The sequence below is a fragment of the Triplophysa rosa genome, linkage group LG5, assembly GCF_024868665.1.
Source record: "Triplophysa rosa linkage group LG5, Trosa_1v2, whole genome shotgun sequence".
NCBI lineage: Eukaryota > Metazoa > Chordata > Actinopteri > Cypriniformes > Nemacheilidae > Triplophysa > Triplophysa rosa.
Window position 1 is genome coordinate 4,420,959 of NC_079894.1, and position 21,931 is coordinate 4,442,889.

General features: G+C 39.7%; 1 protein-coding gene across 3 annotated transcripts in view; it reads right to left on the bottom strand.

The window, feature by feature from the left end:
- astn1 (astrotactin 1) overlaps positions 1-21,931 on the bottom strand; it is a 229,441-nt gene that overhangs the window by 143,905 nt on the left and 63,605 nt on the right. For all 3 annotated transcript variants that reach the window (XM_057333244.1, XM_057333245.1, XM_057333243.1), the window contains 3 exons: positions 18,364-18,510; positions 13,856-14,023; positions 334-418 (listed from right to left, as the gene is read on the bottom strand). In XM_057333244.1, coding sequence (XP_057189227.1) covers positions 334-418; positions 13,856-14,023; positions 18,364-18,510 — 400 coding nt within the window. The remainder of the gene's footprint in view (positions 1-333; positions 419-13,855; positions 14,024-18,363; positions 18,511-21,931) is intronic.

A 21,931-nucleotide genomic window follows, 5' to 3' on the forward strand; every position in this document is an offset into this window, starting at 1 on the left:
ACGTTCTGCTTAAACCAAGAACCTATAAAACTCAAAAATTGAGTTTGAGAATGTTTGAGTATTGCCAACATACCCGGGTTTACAGTGTACTGAAACGCATGTCTTAAATGACTTTCTTCAATTCTAGAGAAAGAACATAATGGCAAAACATCTCATTAATTCCACCAAGCCATTAGAATTTCCCTACAGCACATAACACATGGCAGCCTATCAGCACTGGAGACATTTTTACTACAGCAAAACAACATGACCAATCTCCAGTTGATAGATCCCTGACTGCAGTAGTGCTGTGGTACACTATGCTTGTTTATAAGATGCTTATGGTGTACTTACCCTTGATTTGGGCCCCATTCATTGCGAATACACAGATGCTTGTGAACAGGGTCCTTCATGTAGCCATCAAAACAGAGACATTCTCCTAAAAGCAAATATCAAGAACATTTAAGCCCACTTCAACAGTAAGGGAATAAAGAAAATAATTTGAGTATATTAGAATCGTGCTGAGCAGTAATTGTAATGCTTTGATGGTGCGCTGCCCTCATGAAATAGCACCATGGAAACTATGATTTCTAGCAAAATATCACAGTTCCTATTATGAATATGACACTGAAATGACATCTCATTAAAATAAAAAAAGAGATAAATTACAACAGTTTGTTTCAAGACTCGGTTTTGAGTCTATATACACTGTTTATAATTGTTTTTTTATCGTAAACATGTGCTAGACAAACATTAAGTACTGCAACATTTTTTCAGCTTGCAATGTATTTTAATAATAACAAGTTAAAAAGAAGAGTAATAAACACTGCAGATTCTAAGACTTGTAAGATTTGTATTTATTCCCTATGATAATATTATATATTTTACAATAACTATGGCATTTTAGCAAAAACTATAGTCATACATTTTTTTGTGAACTGGAAATCTGTCCTCTTCGACTCAAAACTTTGAAATTTTGACTTGTTGCATCTACATTTTAACCGCCTCAGTTAAACTTTTTTCATTTCACCATAGCCGCGGGAAGTAGGGGTGCTGTGGGTGCTGCAGCACCCCCTGGCGTCGAGCGAAAGAAAAATCTTAAACAGTTTCAAAAATAAATAAATAAACATAAAAGAACTCAAATCAATTTTATTAAAGGGGTCATATGGCGCAAATACGTGTTTTTCTGTGTCTTTGGTGTGTTATAAGTTGCCCATGCATGTATTAGACAAGTAAAATTGCAAAAATTAAAGTATCGGAACTAAAGATGCACTCTATCTAAAAGCGAATGCTCACCCAGACCTGCCTGAAACGCCTCGTGTAACCACACCCCCACAAATCTACGTCAGTTCGTGGTATGAGTTGACTAAGACCGCCCAAATGTATACGCAAGTAAGGTGGGCGTACCTGTCAGTACAATTGCTTCGGAACCTGATGTTTCAAATATGGTAAGAGGCGTTACATTTCCGTCACACGCTTGCAATATTCGACCAATCACTACGCACTGGTTAACTGGCCAATCATAGCACACCTCGCTTTTCAGAGCCATGAGCTTTGTAAAAAATCTGCACGTTTCAGAGAGGCGGGGCAAAGAGGAGATACAAAAAAACGATAATATTTGTTTTAGCCGTGTCATATGACCCCTTTAATTTGCCTATTCACTAATATTTATTGAAAACATTAATGTTTTCACTGTAAAAGGTAAGCCACAATGAAAACACAATTGTGTCAAGGCGTTAATGAAGGTCGAGTGTCACGAGCGCCAAAACAAATTTTAGACTTATTTTACTGGACAGTTCGGACATTAATGTCCCCATGCGGAACTTCATCATCGTAAACCCTGAATGAATGAATGAATGAGGAATTTATATAGAGCTTTTTATTGTGTATTGCTGTACACCCAAAGCACATTACAATCATATGAGGGGGGTCTCTCCTCAACCACCACCAGTGTGCAGCATTCACCTGGATGATGCGACGGAAGCCACAGTACAACGGCGCCAGTGCGCTCACCACACACCAGCTATAGGTGGAGAGGAGAGAGAGACAGAGCCAATTCAGAGGGTGGGGATTATTTGGACTTTGGAGGCCATGATTGACAAGGGCCAGTGAAGGAAATCTGTCCAGGACACCAGAGTTACACCCCTACTCTTTTACGAGAAGTTATATGGGATTTTTAATGACCATAGGGAGTCAGGACATGCAAGCAGGCCAGCAGTAATGTAAGACAATTATATATTTCGTCATTTGAGATTGTGGCTGATAGGTCTACAGTCAGTATGTCTACGGATTGATTTCTATGTGTTGTCGCCGTACAGCGTGCAGTTTTGTTAATGGTTAATTTACCCATGGTTTATTACAGGTTGATGTTAAGGTGCCGCCGTGCAGCTTGTAGTTCCGTCCAGTAGATTGTACTTTGGTTTAAGGCAATATAGTCATACTAATAACATGTGTTTATGTGTTTGTTTTACATGCTTTATCTTATAATCGCACTGCGTCGCGTCTACAACTCGGGTCACAGGTATCGCGCAATGGACGCTTACATTCTGCATGTGAAAGCTGAAGTTCACAGTCTCCGGATGCAGGATGGGCCATTAATTATTTGTATTCTGTTTTGGTTGAAAAACATTTGGCTTTTGAACGTTATTCAGGGAATATGCTCTTTGGCTTACTTTGGTAAATTCCGGTGTGTGACGCCCGTATCAGCGCGAGACGTCGCTCATGATATGGGTTCATGGGATTGCTGAGGTCACACTCCGAGGAGGAGGAGCCTGCTCGGTTAGTAGCGTGTCAGGAGATGAGAGTTAGAAATGCAGTGAAATTTGTTGTGGAGTCTAAAGGGAAAGGCCAAGTGTAAAAGACGACTGTGATCTGTTGGCATATTCCTTGTGTGTAAAGCAGTAGTCATCAAAATGCTCGGACATTGTCAGCGATTATGCTAACTTCTCACGTCATATGCCCAGAGGTCCCTGGATGAAATTTAGTGACCTTAAAGTCTGCATTATGCAAACCTCTATAGGGAGGCTCAGAGATGACTTATTTTTGTATGCAAAACCCAAAAGCGAGTTAGCATTTTAGGACTGCCGGTTCCATCGCTCCAAAGTCTATGGGTTTTTGGTAAATCGCCCAAAATAAGGTCTGTGGTAAACAAAACCTCTAAATATTTTCATGTTTTATTCTATGACATAAAACACACCAATTATAACCGCATGTGATTTTTTAAAGCCTTATTGTGTCTTAAAAATGGCGGTTGCTAACAAGTGCTATAAGCGACTACTTCCTTTGGCGGGGACGTTATACGTCATTGCGCATACAGTACAGTATCAAGCTCACAAATAATGCAACATGGTCACAAATCTCTTAAAACGTAGATGCAAATTCATTCACGGTTTGAAAGAGTTGTGGGAGGCTTGGTGGTGGTGACGTTGATATCGAGCGACCTTAAGTGTAGTCTGTTTATAGCATCGAGCATCGTGTTAGCTTTCTACTTCTGCCTACTTCTTGTATTTCGGCTTCAAAAGTAACAAATGTTGTGTTAATTTGTAAAGATTATCTTGATAGACAAAACATGTAAATAAACCTTTGTTAATCACAGAACTTATTTTTGCAATTTTCCTAAAGTCTATTGGAAAAATGCATAGGATTTCGGTCGAAGGAACCAGCGTGGCACTTACTTCCGGGTTAGCCTACAAAAATCTCTGATCCTCTCTATTGGATTTGCAACCCTGATGCTCCGACTAAAGGAAGAAGGATATGCCCTGTTGGACAACAGAATGAAGGGCAGATGTAGAGCAGTGGTTCTCAAAATGATGGTAGTCTGATCTCTCAAACATTTTGGGAACTTTTAAAATGTAATAAAATTGGCTTTACAAGTAATTTCAACTTAATATGTTAAATTTTGACAATTGCTTAGTTACTTTAACCAAAAAAGTAGAAATTGGTTGAAATTGGAAACTTATTTGGATGAGATTAAAGGAGTAGTTTGAGCAAAATTTGCACCCATTGACTTTCCATAGTAGGAATAAAAGTTGGAAAGTCAATGGGGGCAAATTTTGAAGTGAACTATTCCTTTAAAGTAACATAAAAATTCAACTTTAAAATAGTTGATATGACTTGCAAATCCAAGATTGTGCTAAAATGTACGGGAGCAAAAAAGGAAAAGGTCAGGATAAATTCATCTCATCCATGTAATTGTATATATATTTTTTCCTCTAACAACCACTGTTCTGAATGTCTGTTTATCCACTATTTAATTTGATAGATATTCTCAAAACATTGTAATTGATTTCTGTCATTCACCTTGGGACAGAAAAACTTAATATGTTGATATACTGTATATATTGTTTGACAATTAGCATTATTAGCATATTTTGGCAAGCCAAGAGTAATGTCACAACAACGCTATAATTTGCATACTTAACTGTTTCATTTTAGCCAAAGTAATTTGTAAAACTAAAATAAAGTTGTACCGCAGGTAAGCATTTTATATATTCAAATTAAGTGCAGGGAGCCTTCGTGACTCTGGGTGGTAAATGACAAATTTGTCAGGAAACAAAACATGCACCCAGTGGCTCTGTGATTGACTGATCACTGAAGATATCCAGCAGGCACCCAGCCACCACTGTATGCATATGAAATAAATGCCTGTGAATTTACAACATCTCAGAATACAGTAGGGCCTATATGCAGAAGCAAGACTTGGTAAGGCAATAGGGAACAGCCTGGGGTGCACCATTTTGTCATTTGCATTTTGTGTCAAACTAAATCTACATTCTAGGCACAAATCAAGGGGTAGGCAGAATTGTTTTGCCTTCTTTCTGATCAGAACCGATATTTTTTTCCTCTCAAAAGTTACATCTCACCATGCAATTGTTATATCTCACCATGCAAAAAAGAAATATTAATTATTTTTGTCCAGTCAATTAAATATTAACATACTTGTTGTTGACTTTAAATCTGTTTAATCCAATTAACTTTATAAGTCATTTCAACACCAAAAAATATATATATTTTAAAGAATGTTGGTGACCAAACAATGATGAATTGCATTGGTTTTGTGTTCCGTATTGGGTACGGCAGTTGTTCGGTTACCAAGATTTGTCAAATATTTTTTTGCGTGTGTGTTTTGTAGAAGAAAGTCATAGAGGTTTGAAATAATAAGAGGGAGTGTAAATGATGACAGAATTTTCATTTTTGGGTGAACTATCCCATCAAGTTGAAATTGCATTGTTGAAGAAATGTAAAATAAATCACTTTTTTAAATTGTAAGATGCAATTATTTGTTAAATTAATTAGACTGTACTTAAATACTTAAGGCAGCAAAAATGTTTTATAGTTTATTATGTTAAAACACAGAAGAGGTATGTTGGGATTTTAGAGGCAATTACACTGCAAAATAGTGCTGACTTCTCCAGGATATTTGTATTGTGTGTGGTAAAAAAATCACTATCGGATTGAGACAGAAAGAGTGACTGTGTAGAATTACTTATTAATGAAGTTTTTAAGTCCTGAGTAATTCTTCTCTCGCCACGGCCCCAGAGAAAGCCTGTAGGGGATCTATTATTCAGTCAAATTAATGAAAGGAAAGTGCGAGGATCAGGTAGCCTGCGACACAACATTGTGTGTTCTTGTTTAATAAATGTCCGCTGAACTCAGAGGGGAGATGGAGAGTTAAACAGAGGCTTCGAGAGACCTGTCATCAGTCTGATTCTCATCTCAGCCCCAAATAGCCTCTTTTAAAGTGTTATCGCCACACCCCTTCCCGGCTTTCATAAGTATCTCCAACTCCTGTTTGATTGAGACGGTCTTACATTTTTCCTGTGAATATCCTCTGCCCCCACACTAACCGTGGCTTTCATTAAGGATGCATCATGCGAATAGCACAATGCAATTATCGAACCGTGGCTGTCCCAAAGTCTCATCTTTTCACGATTTCATTTGTGAGCAAAGCAGGGCAGGGTTCCCAACGGTCCAACTTGTAATTCATTTAAGTGATGGAAGATTCACTTTTCAAAGCCTGGTGGAGATGCTTCCCGTTTGAATTATGGATGCAAACGCGAGGAACTTTTCAACAAATGATAACAACATTTGATTGATTCCTGCAGAAGACAATTAAGAAACAGCCATAAAGCAAATCCATTAATACTTCTGATGTACCAGGCAGCTGCTGTTTTTTTCTGGGTAAAACTATACAACTGAACAGATCAATCTTAGATTTCAAAATCTCGCAATCTTTTGAGAGAAAATGTAGTAAAAGATTATTAAAATCTATGATGCAAACCGATAAAAACTTCCACCCACTGTCTCGAGATTATTCATCAACGTGGCTGGGACGTCCATAGTCATTCAGTTTTTAGTGTTTTATTGTAATGCAGTCTTGTACTGCAATTTTTAATACATATGTCAGTACAAAAAGCAGTTGGAATAATGATGTCAAGATTTGCTAATTTGATTCTGTAAAACCATAATGCTGAGCAAAGATCGCACGCCATCAACGGTTGGGCATGACCAACTTCTGAAAGTTGTAAAAATGTTTACTTTTGCATATGTGCACTACAATGCATGAGGTGTTTACATTTTATATGTTTACAAACTGACTATTACAACAATCCAGATGATCAGTAGAGATAAACAGTATGTATATATTCACATATCCCTAAAACCGTGTTCAACTAAAACATTTCATAAACTGTTGCCAGGACATCTGGATGTCTATTTTGAGTTTGTCATATTTGTAAGCATCTGTTGTAAAATGGAAACAAATACTTTATAAAAATCTATAAAAGATTAAACACAAAAATCCAATATAGCAGCTGCTTATATAAAAAAGTATGTATTTTAAACTATTTTACGTAAAATATATAATTAGGCAACTACTTGGATATTGCAATAAATGCAATGCATGTCTTATTTGACCATTGAGTTTCTTAAAAACCATACTTTGAGACCTCCCTGTCTTATGACTTTGACATATGTTTTAATAGCATTTCTCAGTAAAACACTATTAGCCTTTAAATCACATTTTTGTATAGGTCACCCAGCCCTACTCTATGACATGTCCCAGCAATAAAAGTACATCCGCACCTTCAGGCAGGTGTTTTTTTTTTTTTTGATGAAGGAAGTATTCCAATTCTCAGATATTAATATTATATCATTATATATTTTATATAATGTCATTATAGCCATTATATAAAGGATTTTGTCCTCAGTCATATGCACACTTCAAAGAATCTGCTTTGTGGAATCTGCAAAGACTCTGATGTGGAATGTAGGTCCTCATCTTCACTGAACCCTGCAGTGTTGAAACTACATAGCCGATAATATAAGAAAACATTGTAATGCTTCCTTGGCTCATAAAATCATATACATTTTTCTTCATCGAAAGAATAGTTTTACTAAAATTAGAATGAACAATAAATTGTTTCAGAACAGCTCATCGTGACCAATATCCCCAAAAAGTGAATCAAAGTGCATCCACAAACACCAGTAAAAATAACCCATATCACCCATGTGCTAACCCAACCCAATTTAGAAAACGTCTAAATTGTGTTCTATGGAAAAAGTAACTGCATATGGGACTGAACTAACACAAGGGCGAGTAAATAATTCCAGATGTTTTATTTTTGGGTGAACTATTCCTTTAAGGCATTCCATTTGATCCCAGCTCTGTCTAATTATGGCCCAGCCTACAATTAAAAAGCAAGCGAGAATAACTCAAATCCAGGTCACTTCGGCTGTATAGCTAAAGCACTCCAATACAAAGATTTATAGCCGAGCGTTACTGTCCTCACTGTTCTCGCTCAATTTAGCATTCATTACTTAACACTCACTCTAGAGAGACACCTTCAGAGAAATTTGCAAATGAAACGACAGATGAATCAAAGCTAAGCTGCTCTCTTCTCGCTTCTGCTCTTTTAAGGAAGATACATTACAAGTGCACCTCGTCGAACACATTGATTTCTCTCAGCAGACGGGATGGGCACTTATTCACATGAGTGGATGGGTGGAATGACAGATTATTTCATGATGAATTATGTTAAGATGCTGCCAATCAATGCAGGTCACATTTTGTACACTTCTTACCTTAAAACACTTTTTTTAAACCAAAACTGCTGTTAAATAATGCAGGTGTTGCAATGACACACAACTAGTGTATTATAATGCCACGATTCACCAGTTTCTTCATTCATTATAGAGTATCCAACTAAATATTAAACTAAATATTTTCTCCTCTCACAATGCAGAAATACACCCTCTGGCAGGGGTTAAATTAGGCCGAGGGCCGTCCGGGGCAGGGCCCCGGTACATATGCTGATGCTCTCGCTCTGCTCCTCGCCAGTGTGCGGCTCTTCTGGTGTTATGGAGCGGCACTCAGTCATGCCCCAGTTTAAATCTCAAGTTTAAGTAACAATTTACCTTTTTGTCAGTATATACACTGCAACATGCAACAGTGTATAACTCGCAGTCGCACATTAACCGCGTGCACGCAGAAACCATTCACTGCTTTCCATTCCGAAGTGATCATCCCTAAATCCCTTCGAAGGTCTTGATGTGTAAACTCTGAAGGGAAAAACGCTATTGTATCTCTTAATCTGTCCGTTTAACATTCACTTGGCAAAAGGAGCAATAAATCAACGTCGTTTTCTCTTTATTTGAAATGACGTTTTGTTTGGTGTCCCCTTCCCGAAGGGCCCTTCGGGAGGAGATATATTCCGTTTGGAAGGCACCGCGTGTCTGCGCGCGCTTTTGTTTCCTTTCTGCAGCACCCAGTCGCGCACTGCCTATTTGCGAGTTATAGACTTGATGCACGGTAATGCTTCTCGTCGGGTGTGCAACGTTGTTTAAATGTTTTTAAGTCATAATGACCTGTTCATGAAGAAAGGCTCAACTTCCAAATTATGTAATGTTAATCAAATTCAAGCATTTAAAGCAGTTTGTTCATGGTGTGTGCGGCAGCAACATTGCACAAATTAATGGGTCATTTCAACCATTGTTAATGTTGTATGTAAGTTTTGACAGAAAAGTACTGTAAATACACAGGTCTACATACAATTTTGTGGACGTTAATAAATGAAGATATTTGATATTGACACAAGGAAAGGGCACATGCCTATAGATCTCCGGAGGTCACGTGACCCATTCTCTTAACACCACCATACTGGCAGGCAAGGACAGTCGGGAGCGAATATGAAATTGGTCCAGTGCTCTGCTCTACGCCTTTATCGTGCCACTGGTGGTGCCTCACTTGGACTTTTTGTGGACTATATTCTGTGTGTCTATTAATAAACATCTCTGTTTTTCCCCGCACCTGAGTCTGCAGCCTTGTTTTACCATGACAGAACGGTCTGACCAATCACAAGACTCAGTGGGGATGGACCCTTTACAGATCACGCTACAGCATCATACGCTACCATGCTGGGACACCAGGTGTCCCGCCTCAGTGCCACCACTCGGTAAGTGGAGGCTCTCAACGCCCAAGTCCCGGATCTGCTCCTCCAGGTCTCTGAGTTACACCGCGTGGTGGCCAGCCCTCAGAGTTACACCGCCCCCTTCTCTCGCGGTTTCCCCCTCGAGCCGTAGCCACACACCAACAACCAGCCACTCTACGACGGCAACTCAAACTCCTGCCGGGCTTTTTTGTCGCAGTGCGCCCTGGTCTGCCGGTCGACATTGTGTCCGACAGGGGTCCTCAGTTCACCTCCCGGTTTTGGAAAGAGTTCTGTAGACAGATCGGGGCCTCTGTGATGTTTTCACCCCCAGACCAATGGGCAATGTGAGCGAGCCAACCAGGATCTCAAACGGAGACTCCACTGTCTGACGTCTCACAATCCCAGCTCCTGGAGCCAACAACTTTCCTGGGTCGAGTACGCCCACAACTCCCTCCTCGTCAAGTATGTCCCCATTCGAGTGTTCGTTGGGTTATAAACCTCATCTGTTTCCCTCGCAGGAACTTGTTGCTTCTGTCCCTTCTGCCCTGGCATTCGTCCAGATGTTATCGTCGCGAGGTTCTGGCCCAAACCTCGCAGAGGTCCAAGGCAGCGGCCGATTGACACCGATCCTTTCCCCCGGCCTATGTGTGTGTTCAGCGGTTATGGCTCTCCACCAATGACCTAACTCTCTGGGCGCCTTCTCGTAAGCCGGCACCAAGGTTTATTGGGCCATACTGCATCACCAAGGTGGTTAATCCAGTGGTCGTCTGGCTCAAACTTCCCCCTAGTCTTGGTCAAGTTCACCCTTTTTTCCATGTTTCCAGGGTTACGCCTGCCGTCACATCCCGTCTCAACCCTGCCAGCAGTCGTCTGGCCCCCCTACCCCATGCCTTGTGGACGGGTCCCCGGCGTATACCGTCAGGAGACTGATGGACGTATGTCGCCGTGGTAGGGGATTCCAGTACTTGGTGGACTGGGAGGGCTATGGCACAGAGGAGAGGTGCTGGATGCCATCTCATGACATCCTGGATCGGTCGTTGATCATGGACTTCCACCGGAGACGGGGTGAGCCCCTCCTAAGTGCCCGGTGGCGCCGCTGGGGGGGGGTACTGTCATGATCCCGGTCACGTCAGTACGTTGTCTGACACGGTGTGTGTGTGATTTTGTCAAGCGCACATGCTTGATGTTGTGACAGCTCGCCGTGCGCTCGGTGTCTGCGTCATTTACCCCACCCTTGTGTCTCCCCGTTAGGCTTTTCCCCTCACCAGTTTCTCATCACCTCATCACTCTGTTCACCTGTAGATTGTCCCCGCCATCATTAAATCAATTATCCTTCTCCCTTTCACCTGCCGCTCTTTAGGTTTCCCTATTTAATCTCTCGTGTTCTCTCGTCTTGTGTCAGACCGTTAGCCAGCTTTGACTACCAACTCTGCCATTCGGCTTTCCTGAAAGTTTCCCGTTTTACCATAGCTCAGTCTCAAGTCATGTTTCATAGTTCCCCTTAGCCTTGCCTTGTTTTCCAGTAGCCCATTACTTGATTTTTTGCCAGTACCTTTTGTCTCTCTGCCTCTTCTCAGTACCCGTTGGCGTCCCGGACTTCTCCACCCTCGACTACCAGACACCGCTCTCCCGGCGGAGGATTATTCCCCCGACGGGTCCACCACATCTCTCTCACAGTGAGTTTCGGTGGGTCTAGGATCCACATCTCTCTCCCTGTGAGTTGCGACGGGTCAAGTATTCTCCCACTCTCTGTCCTCCTGCCGTGGTGTGCTCTCCCGTTGATCCAGCGCTCTGCTCTACGCCTTCGTCATCGGCAGGTTGAGGATCTCCCCGCCGATTGTCGTGCCACTGGTGGTGCCTCACTCGGACTTTTTGTGGACTATATTCTGTGTGTCTATTAATAAACATCTCTGTTTTTCCCCGCACCTGGGTCTTCCGCCTTGTTGTACAATGATAGGAGCCAGCATGAGTTTCAAAGCAACAGAGTTCACTGCGCACTTTAATTAAAAAGACATATACATGAACATAGCAAAACTTAATAGATTAAACATAACAGGTCCCTATAATGCCCCCGGGGTGCTTTTAACGTGTATCAATAAAGCAGTAATACTCAAATCTGGCTCGCGAGATCCATTTTTCTGCCGAGTTTAGCCCCAACTCTGATAAAACACACCTGAAAAAGCTAATTAAAGTGTTTAAGAACATGTTGCATTCGACTTAATGCGGGGCTGCACAGATTGCTTGTCTTGTGACATTAAAGAACCACGAGAGCGATCGCGATTAGCATGTTCAGGTGTGTTTTAAAACTTTATCAAACATTTTAGTATCACTGCAATAAAGGAACGGATAGCATTCCTGACCCGCTATCCTGATATCTAATGTTACAACTACCTCATCAACTTTCCCTCTTCCTACTCAAGAGACTCTTCAAAAAGCCCACAAAAGCCTGGAGAGGTACAAATGGAAGCAGTCTAATTTTGTGATAAATATTCAATTTTGGAGTTTACCGGCTAAAACCGGCTTTGTCTTCATCGGCAGGATAAGTCAACTGTGTTGTTAGCAAACGTAATCGACTCTAACTGTCCTTGTTTGTATAGCCAGCATAGCTAAATCGCTTTGAGTAACTTTACAGTAGACATCATTCATGAAATCAAAATAAAATGATTTCCCCTTTGCTTTCCCCCGCCTGTGCAGGCATCCTGGTGCACAGCAACTATACACCATGTTGAAATGGTAAGGTCTAAACAGTCTGGTTTTAAATTATTGTTCGATATCAATGCTAGAGCTGCTCTAGCATTTAGATAGAGTGACGTCAACCTCCAGAGCTCTATACAGAAAGATTTTATTCTTGTCACATGTAGCTTTGTACACTGCTGGCATCTGATTTTGATCAGAATTGCAGAGGGCTCTCTCAACTTATATTTTACAGCTTCGTATACACACCCCTCAAAATCACCCACAGAGCCCCGCCACATAACAAATTCCAATTTAACCCCTGCCATCTGGGAAAGGCGTGCAAATGTTAAAGGGACAGTTTAGTGAAGAAACAAATTTTCATTCATTCACCCTCATTTTACAAACTATATGGAACTTACATTGAAATACAAGCATTTTTAAGAAGGTTAATGCTGGTATTTTTCAATACAATGAAAGTGAATAGTGACCAAAGCTGTCAGTCACTAACATTCTACTGCCTCCTTTTATTTTGGAACAATGTGAGGATGAGCGTACGACACTTTTTTTGGTGAATTATTTAGTATTTTCCTCAGCGTAAGATGTTCCCTGCATCAGACAGAAAAACAATGTGTGGAAAAAATCTAAAGAAGGACATAAACAGACAACAGTTTAATTGTTTATCTGAGTCCATCTGCACATCTATTGATTTTTAGAATGGAACTCAAGCTGTGAGGAAACCTGTGAGTGGAAAACGCAGCACTGATTATGTCCAAAACCCCATTCTGAAAGTTAGATTTCAGTTCACACCGGCACCAAAAAGAAAAAATAATAACTGCTTTCATAAATACAGAAGCCAGCAGAGGCCATGGATTATTATTTTCTACCTTTCATATCATATCTTGAAGTTATTTTTGAGTTTCTCTGCAGAAATCAAGAAAGAATAAAAAACAGTAAGCATGCTTGGGCAGACTTTCAAAGAGTTTAATTAAACTTGCATTTTATATATTTTGGTTGCATTTGTGAGATATTAAAAATGTAACTGATTGTGTATAGGCAAGTAAAATCAAAATACCAATAAATTAATTGAATTGAATCGTATCGCAGAAATGTTCGAGGTATCATCAAATATTGCATCGCTGGCGGAGAAAATCGATATCGTATCATATCGTTATGAACTATCCAATTTATGAACTAATAAAACTAATATCCTGACACATCTACATATTTTTATATACATTAATGTATATACACCTGCAATTTTATTTTCCGTCTTTTTTTAATTCAATGCAAAAACATCAAACAAAGGCCCACCAAAATCACTGTAAAAACGGTAATTTCACAGAGTATTACTGTTTTATTTGACTGAATTTTCACTTATTTTTGATATACAGTACAGAAATGTTAAATTACAGAAATAAAAAGCAAATTTACAACGTGAAAAACATTGAATTTTTCTTCACCAAAAAAGTTTCTACGTTTTTTTCTTAAGTTTTTTAAAAGTTTTTTTACAGATTTATTTTACAGTGATAGAACATATTACAATTTTTTTTTTTTTTTGGGGCCCCAAAAAATAATAGTGGACAGTGGAGACAGACAGGAGCATGAGGGTAAGAGACGGGGTGCAGGATCAGGACATGACCCGGATCGGACACAAACATGTCTGGGAGCGCTGACCACTGAGCCACAGCTTCGACATGTTCAAATCTTTCCTAGTTTCAGAAATAAATTGAGGGATCATGGATATGTGATGCTGCTGTTGTCTCAGAATGTACCTGTATCTGGGTCACACTGATGCTCACAGGGGTCCAGGAGACGGCGACCACACAGATCATTGACCCACGGTCCGCTGGCATTCTGCTGGTAATACAGCAGCACCTGAGCTGGATTCAGCCAATCAGATGCATCCAGCTGGCTGCCCTGCAGCAGAACAAATTTGGAGCCTGTGGGTGGAAGAATCAGGACGGATCAGAGGAAACATCCATCAAGATTTATGTCATTTTTGTAATACCACAGCACTGTACAGCAAACCAGGCAAATATTTCTCAGACCACCCTGCTGAAAACAACGACAAAAAACTAATGATTTCAATTACAGCATTTTTATGAACCATCAACTTTTTACCATTAAAACCAATACAAATTTTATGTGGAGTACTTTGGACCTCATTTCAGTAGGATTCAATGCTTTTAACATGTTATTTCTACTTGTTCCTATCTGCCAGATAACACCCAACCTATAGAAGCTAACGCATTATTGGAGATGCACAGAGGCCATTATAGTTACCATTAAAACAAAACAATGGCCATTGTATCCATTAGAATTTCCGTTGTGGTTTACATTGATTTTTTTCATTTATTCTTGAGAACCCATGTACAGTATGTCTCTGGGTGCCACTAAACAGTAGCTTGGTGGTGTACTTCTTAGGTGGCCAGTTAAAATGAACTTTAACTACACAGCTATTGGCACAGATTTTGATGAATTGTAGTTGAGTAACTCATCTCTCCTTCAGACTGTCATGAATTGTGTGGAGAACCCAATTGCAGGCAGCGAGGGGTGATTAAGGGGTTAAACAAAAAAACTTTATTTAAACAATAACACAAAACAAAGACCCACAATGGGGTAAAAACAGAAACAAGGATAATAAACAGGACGAAGACTAACTAACACTAAACTGAGATAACAACACTAGACATAAACTAAACTGGACACTTACTAGACTGACGAAACAGCAACAACAGGAACAGGCAATAAGGAGACCATTAGAACACTGAACACAACCAAAGACACCATATACAATGACCGAGCAACAAGACAATGAAACATGAGGGCATTTTAAAGGGAAGACAAACGAAGGGTAATCAACGAGGGCAGGTGGGAAACATTAGACACAGCAGGGAAGCAATACATGAAATGAGAGGGGCGGGGCCAATGACAAGACAAGAGAAAGCACATGGAATGTCAAAAAGGTAAACACCCCATGGCTTCTCACACTAAACATAAGGCTTTGCCACGACTCTGCCACAAGACCAAGAAATCCATGACAAGATAAGCAGAGTCATGACACAGACATACTCTAGCATACTGTTCTGCATCTTTAATGACACTTGAGATTCTGTTCTTTGAGAGCTGTAATTTTCTTCTTGCAGATCGTGCAGGTAGTAGCCCCATTAAGAGACAAAATACATCGCAAACCACCTCTGATGCAAAGCCCAGTCAATTTGCAAATAATGTTCTTAAAAACAACCATTTTATCTTAATCAGAAAAGAAACATTACGATGTGTGATTCGTAACTAGGTAAAACCTAACCTAAAACCTAACTGAATTTAAGAATAGACCTTTGATGGACTGAATATACTGTGGGTTTGAAACTGTCCAGTATTTGAATAGAAACAATCCCTCTGAGTTTTCATCACTATAAAGGGGCTTAGTAAAATGAATTTATTCCGCAAAAATCATTTTTATCAGATCAGCTCTGACATCAAAATCTACCCTGAGATACAGGTAGACAGTTAGTGTATAGACACCTCTTAAATTGATCTGATTTTTTTCCGATTCAAAAGGCAAATTGTGAATTATCAGTGTCTTCTCTTTTAAGATTCTGCCAATTTAGACGTCTGTGTGAATGTTAATCTACCCTAAAGCAGCAGACCACATACAGCAGAGCACTGCATGAAAGACAAAATGACAGATGAGAAAAGCCAGTCACAATCCATCATATCGCCCCGACTCTAGAAATGACGTCGGAAAGTACCAATGAGCTTAGAGAGAGGAAGGCAGAGAGAGAGAGACAGCTTGGCTTGCAGTCTCGGACTGCAGGTGCAACATTAAAATTCAATAACAAGCTCATCCAACACAAACTTAGGCCTGAAAACACAAATAAAGAACCCTTGGGGAAAAGGGCTTGTTGTCGTTTACAGTTACGTTCTTGATGTGTATCTATAGTTGGGAAGCGATGGAAATTTTATGTCTTTATTAATGCTGTATGTTAGGTTTAGACTTAAAGGCCCAGTGTATAAAATTTAGCGACATCTAGCGGTGAGGTTGCGAGTTGCAACCAACGGCTCACTCCACGCCTCCCTTTCGGAGCACTGCGGTGGCTGACAAAGGACAAAGATGTCCTCACGTTTTTGCTTCTTTGCGGAAGGATATCAAATATTTACGGAACGCGTTCTGTAGAGCAGTTTGTCCGATTAGTACGGAATCCGCTAGGTGTCACCGCGCTGCAATTGAAGAAAACACATGCAAACAGAAAAAACAGCAGCAAATTCACAAAGCCTCTTCATTAGTTTGGCGACGCATACCCTGCAAATACTCGCAACACAAACAAACACAGAAACGTGCTGCAAACCCTCGCAACACAAACAAACATAGAAACGCACTGCAAACCCTCGCAACACAAACAAACACAGAAATGCGCTGCATATTCTCGCAACACAAACAAATACAGAAACGCGCTGCAAAGTGGGACAAACAACAATGGAAGTGTTTCCGGGGGACTCAAAAAACTGATGCACCATGGCTGGGACGCGCTTCATTTCACTGTGGCCATACTCGTAGGTAGAGTTATCAACAAAGAACTTATGCTGATCATGTTAAATGTACTTAATAATTGATTAAACAATATGAAACTTTTTCGTCCTTCCACGTTAGAGACACTTGTGAAAGCATGTCAGGCAGCTAACAATATGTTTCATGGTTTCTTTTGTTAAATTGTTCAAATCGGCCGGCTAGAATAGAAAAATGCATAAAAACTGCGTTTAAACCCACACGGAGCAAACACATAAAACAGAACATACAAAAAAAGTTTATTGTTTATTGATGGTACATGGTTTTCTTTTGTATTTTGTTTACATGTTCTTTGTGAAAACAAGCGTAAATGCCTATTTTACTCTGGAAATTCTGTTCCTCAGCCTGTTACAGTAACGCCAACAGCGGAGAAGACTTTTTCGTTTGCCCGGTAACAATGGCCGGACAAGAATATCTGTTTTTATCTTTTATAATCTTCTTGATAAAATAAATAAAAAAACAAACTTGATACCTCCATGCCGACTGTATGAGTTAAGATCCTAACAAATGCCCCGCAACAAAGACGGAGCCATTTGCTTGTTTTCCCGTTTATTAGTGACCGTCATCTGAGGAAGATATTTACTAATTCTACTGATCACCCCCGCATATTAACGTTGTTCTCTTCATCATTTCATTGTCAGTGCCTGTCTTATTTAGTTCTGCATTATATAAATAAATAAAATCAACAAAGGTAACAGGAACTACAGTGCGTTTTAAAACGAAAAAACATTTGTGCAAATTTCAACCACAAATTTATTTATAGGCTATAACTTGACGACGACAACCCCATTAAAGTTCTTAGGAGGAAAATACAGGTTTTTATGTTGGCTATGGAAAAAGGTAACAATCTTATGCTAAAGCCAAATACATTTTCATGTTTTATGCTTAAATTAGAATTAAGTTGATGTATTTTTAACAAACGCACATGAATTTAAAGAACAACCGTTTTTAAGTTTTGGTAATAAATAAATTTATGTTAAATATTTAATATTACGTTGGTGTTTTTATACATAATGTATTATGTTAACTATTTTTTTTGTGATGTGAGCGGAGCAAAACACTATCCAGGTGGTAAACTTAAAATATTTAAATTAACTTGCTATCTGAGTGAACAAAGATAGGTATATAGCTACAAATTATTATGTGTATTATAAAGTAATTAAAGATGAAGCAATTAAAGTCATGCACACCCCTATAATATACTGTACACGTAACACCCATAATCAATATAATCATAAATTTGTTCATGCTTGTATTTATTTGACTGCTGCGGCTTTGACTACTAGTATTATTAGATCAACTGTATGTTAGATCAACCCCCCGGACCCCCCAATACAGTAAAACTGCACATTTTAGAGTGGCCTTTTATTGTGGCCAGCCTAAGGCACACCTGTGCAATAATCATGCTGTCTAATCAGCATCTTGATATGCCTCACCTGTGAGGTGGATGGATTATCTCAGCAAAGGAGAAGTGCTCACTAACACAGATTTAGACAGACTTGTGAACAATATTTGAGAGAAATAGGCCTTTTGTGTACATAGAAAAAGTCTTAGATTTTTTAGATTTTAGAGTTCAGCTCATGAAAAATGGGGGCAAAAACAAAAGTGTTGCGTTTATAATTTTGTTCAGTGTATATGTGATTCCCTCGCAAAGACACAATTTTTTCGTAGCATGTACAGCCCTGCGCTTAGGTGCTCGTCTGCCATTCTTACCGTCTGCAATAAGGTGCTCTGGGACGTGTAGTATGATTCGGACGTTGAGGCTACAGGAGAGGTGAGACGTGCAGACGAGTCCAATCACACAGCTGACCACGCTGATCAGAGTCAGAGTGGTCTTGTTGATGGGGCTACGTGGGGATCCTGCAGGAGAAGAGAGGAAGAGAGAAAACAATAAGAGCAATGCTGTGTGGCGGTAAAGTTCACAGTTTTATGTGCACCTCTATGGGGCTCAAGGGAAGCAGTTACAAAAACAGCCCACATCAGGGCTGGTGGTCCATGAAAGGAGCGCTGGATCAAACCAGCCGGCCAGACTCTGACACAAACAGAATGCTGGAGAGATAGCGGTTTACTGTTTGAAGCCTGCTGCTTTGTATGCTTAGTTTGAGCAGATGGAAAAAGGGAAAAAGTTGTTAAACACATTTTTATTATATAGCCGAACTGGTTTGGTGCAGCGCTGCTCTGTTCATTTGATTCCTGTTTGTATATGAACATTATAACAATATTCAATTACGATTAACATGTTAACACAATACGTACAAAATGTAACAAATATATTTGCTGAATTTTTTGTACAGCTAGAGCACTGGTCCCGTTGGGAACATCCTCGTTTGTAAAAACACAGTTTTTGGGTTAGAGCATGGGTTAAGGTGAGGTTAACTAGCTGGGTATACAATCAATAGAAGTCTATGGGATGTCCTCATTTCGATAGATAAGTAAACATGACCTTGTGGGGACATTTGTAGGTCCTCATGAGGAAAACAGATACATAGACATATTCACAGTTCCTAATACAAGGTCAATACAATTAATGCAGTTAAACATTAAATTGCATGCCTTAACATGTGTTCCTTGTCCTAAAAACACACAAGCAATACATACACATAGCCTACAATCACAAATGAATGAGGAGACAATACCGATGATGAGATACATAAGACCTCCCTACACATTGTCATTGCATGTTGCATGTATATCTAAGTTAATAACATCTCCGGATAATCTGAGTCACGTAGACAATTACTGTAGCATGCAGAGGTCTAATAATAAAATGAAATGAAACACATGAACATTAGATACAAGTTCACAATACAGCTGACATCAATATCTTCTGTTTACACTGTACAAAGTACAAATGAGAAATCAAGCTGACAAATCACTTTCTTAGACACGTATTGCATTAATGCAGCAATACATTGCATACAAAGATGAGGAAGCCCTGTTTTACAACATAAAAGCACAGATACATGAAACCACATCATCTTAAGCGTGGATGTTGGCTGAGACGTCTCGCATAAAAAAACAGATCTTTGACTTTGAAGAAATGAAATAAGACAGTATCAAACGGAAACGAAAAGTATTGATTCTAACGTGTGCACCACACCTGCCAGAAAAAATACACAAAACGCTACAAAACACTAAACTATGTGGGTTGATCTTCAAATCTTAAAACCGTTTCATTCTGCTCCCGTTATTGAGAACTCATCAGTCATGTATTGATTTTGTTACGCTTTGGGAATTGTTGCATTTGTCAGGTAAAGCTACCGGGCCTGGTGCTCTGCTGAGCGAATCACATCAGACGGACTCATTAAAGCAAAACCGGTTTAAAAGAATTCATTTTAGATAAGAATATAATTTGGCCTTTTGTCCCCTGGCCTATCTTGAAATGGGAAGTAAACATTGTCCTGTTGTATTGATAGGTCTAACTTTTATAAATATATATCGTTTTTTTGTTGAAAGTATAAGCACGGAATTACTGATGGACCATTAAATTACGAATATAAAAAAGCTGAGGTGAAATTCATCCGTTTGATGTCATAGCCTCCAGTCTCTTTTCAACATGGATACAAACAAAGGTCATTTGCATATCAAAACTTCTCAGAAGCAAGACGATAAAATCGTTATCTCAAATTAATGTTCAGTAGCACTTCAGGACCTGGAACTACCTGAGAAAATTAAACAACATCTGTCAACCAATCAGAATCAAGAACTGAACAGCGCCATTCAGTCACAGCAATTACAGACAGCTGTCTTCACATCGCTCAAATGCGGTAGCGTATGGGATCAGAATCCCGCCAAAAGTATTGCGGGCATATTTAAAAAAAGAATAAGCGTAAATCAAAAAATTTAATCCGCGAGTCAGAACTTTAAACACATTTTGAATTATATTGCACAAAATGAATACATAAAGACAAAGTTGTCCACATCGCACACAAATAATGTTTTCCTTGGCTGTTTTACTCATTTTTTTTGTGTTCTCTGATATTTTCCGCTCATATTTTCATTTTTTCTACGCATACGTTATTTTTTCCCTCGCTTGTTTGTCCACGTTCTGCGCTTGCTTTTCCAAATGCTTCAGTTAGAGTTTCATGGTAATTAGGGCGGGCTTTAGCGTCACCATTGGTCCACTAGTTCTAGATTGACAGCTCCTCCTCTAGCCAATCAGTCGAAGAGGGTGTTGACGTCACTTCAAACGCCACTCGGGGCATACATTTGAAGGTGGATTATAACCGTCAGCTGCAAATCCCGGACAATCACAGGTAATTGAACATAGTTATATCGTTACTGAGTGTCAGATACACTTCTTATATCTGCTATGAGTATTCTCTGCCAGGTCTATTGAGTAATTTGTTGTCTGATTCGACCATATAAAAAATATATAAAAAAAAAATCTTTTTTTAAATATGCCCACAATACTTTTGGCGGGATTCTGATCCCATAGTAGCGCGCACCAACACGTGCTATTTTCAATGTAAACGTACGCAAACATGTCTATCAAACTCAACACACCGCTCTCACCCAATCACAAGCTCACGCAGAGCGATCTAGCGAAAAAAAAATGCGAAACAAGCCACGTCTATTATTAACCACGTCCAATTAAAGGTGTTGTTGCCACAGCTGACTAGTACTGTTTTTGACAAGTACATGGTTTCCACATTTGGTAATTAAACTGGGGAAGTATTAAAGTGAAATGACTGTCTGTTAGTTGCCTTGAAAGTGGCAGCTCTTCAATAGTTTAAAGAGCTTTCCATTCAGTCGGTCGCCTCAGAACGCAAATCTCTGGGGACAATACAAAAGTTCCAGTCAGATTCTAGCCATTAGCGCTTGACTGTCCAAACGCTTTGTGACACTCTTAGCTCTTAATATACCACGCTTTCAGTCGAACGGTGGTCTAGCGCTCGAGCTACTGAGCTTAAAGTGCTTAAATACTTGTAAGCTTGTATTTAGTCCTCATTCACTTCAGAGGAGGCCCTCGAAGAATTCTCTAAGCAAACTTAAAAATTGCTCAGGGGCCCTCAGTCCAATTTCGAGGAGAATAAAAAAAAACAATAAACGCTGCTTTATGCCTCGCTGTAAATCGTTGAAATAGAACATCCAGCGGCGATGATAAATTTCACAATAAACAGTCCACGTTTATATCCACCGTTACACATGCTCCAGTTGGTAAGGCAGTTGTGAGGCGCACCACGTCGCAACTACCACTTTGTTCAGCATCCGAACAAAGTCTCTCACATGTGCCACGAACACCAAATGGTCACGGTGAGGCGGTTCAGGCTGAAATCAT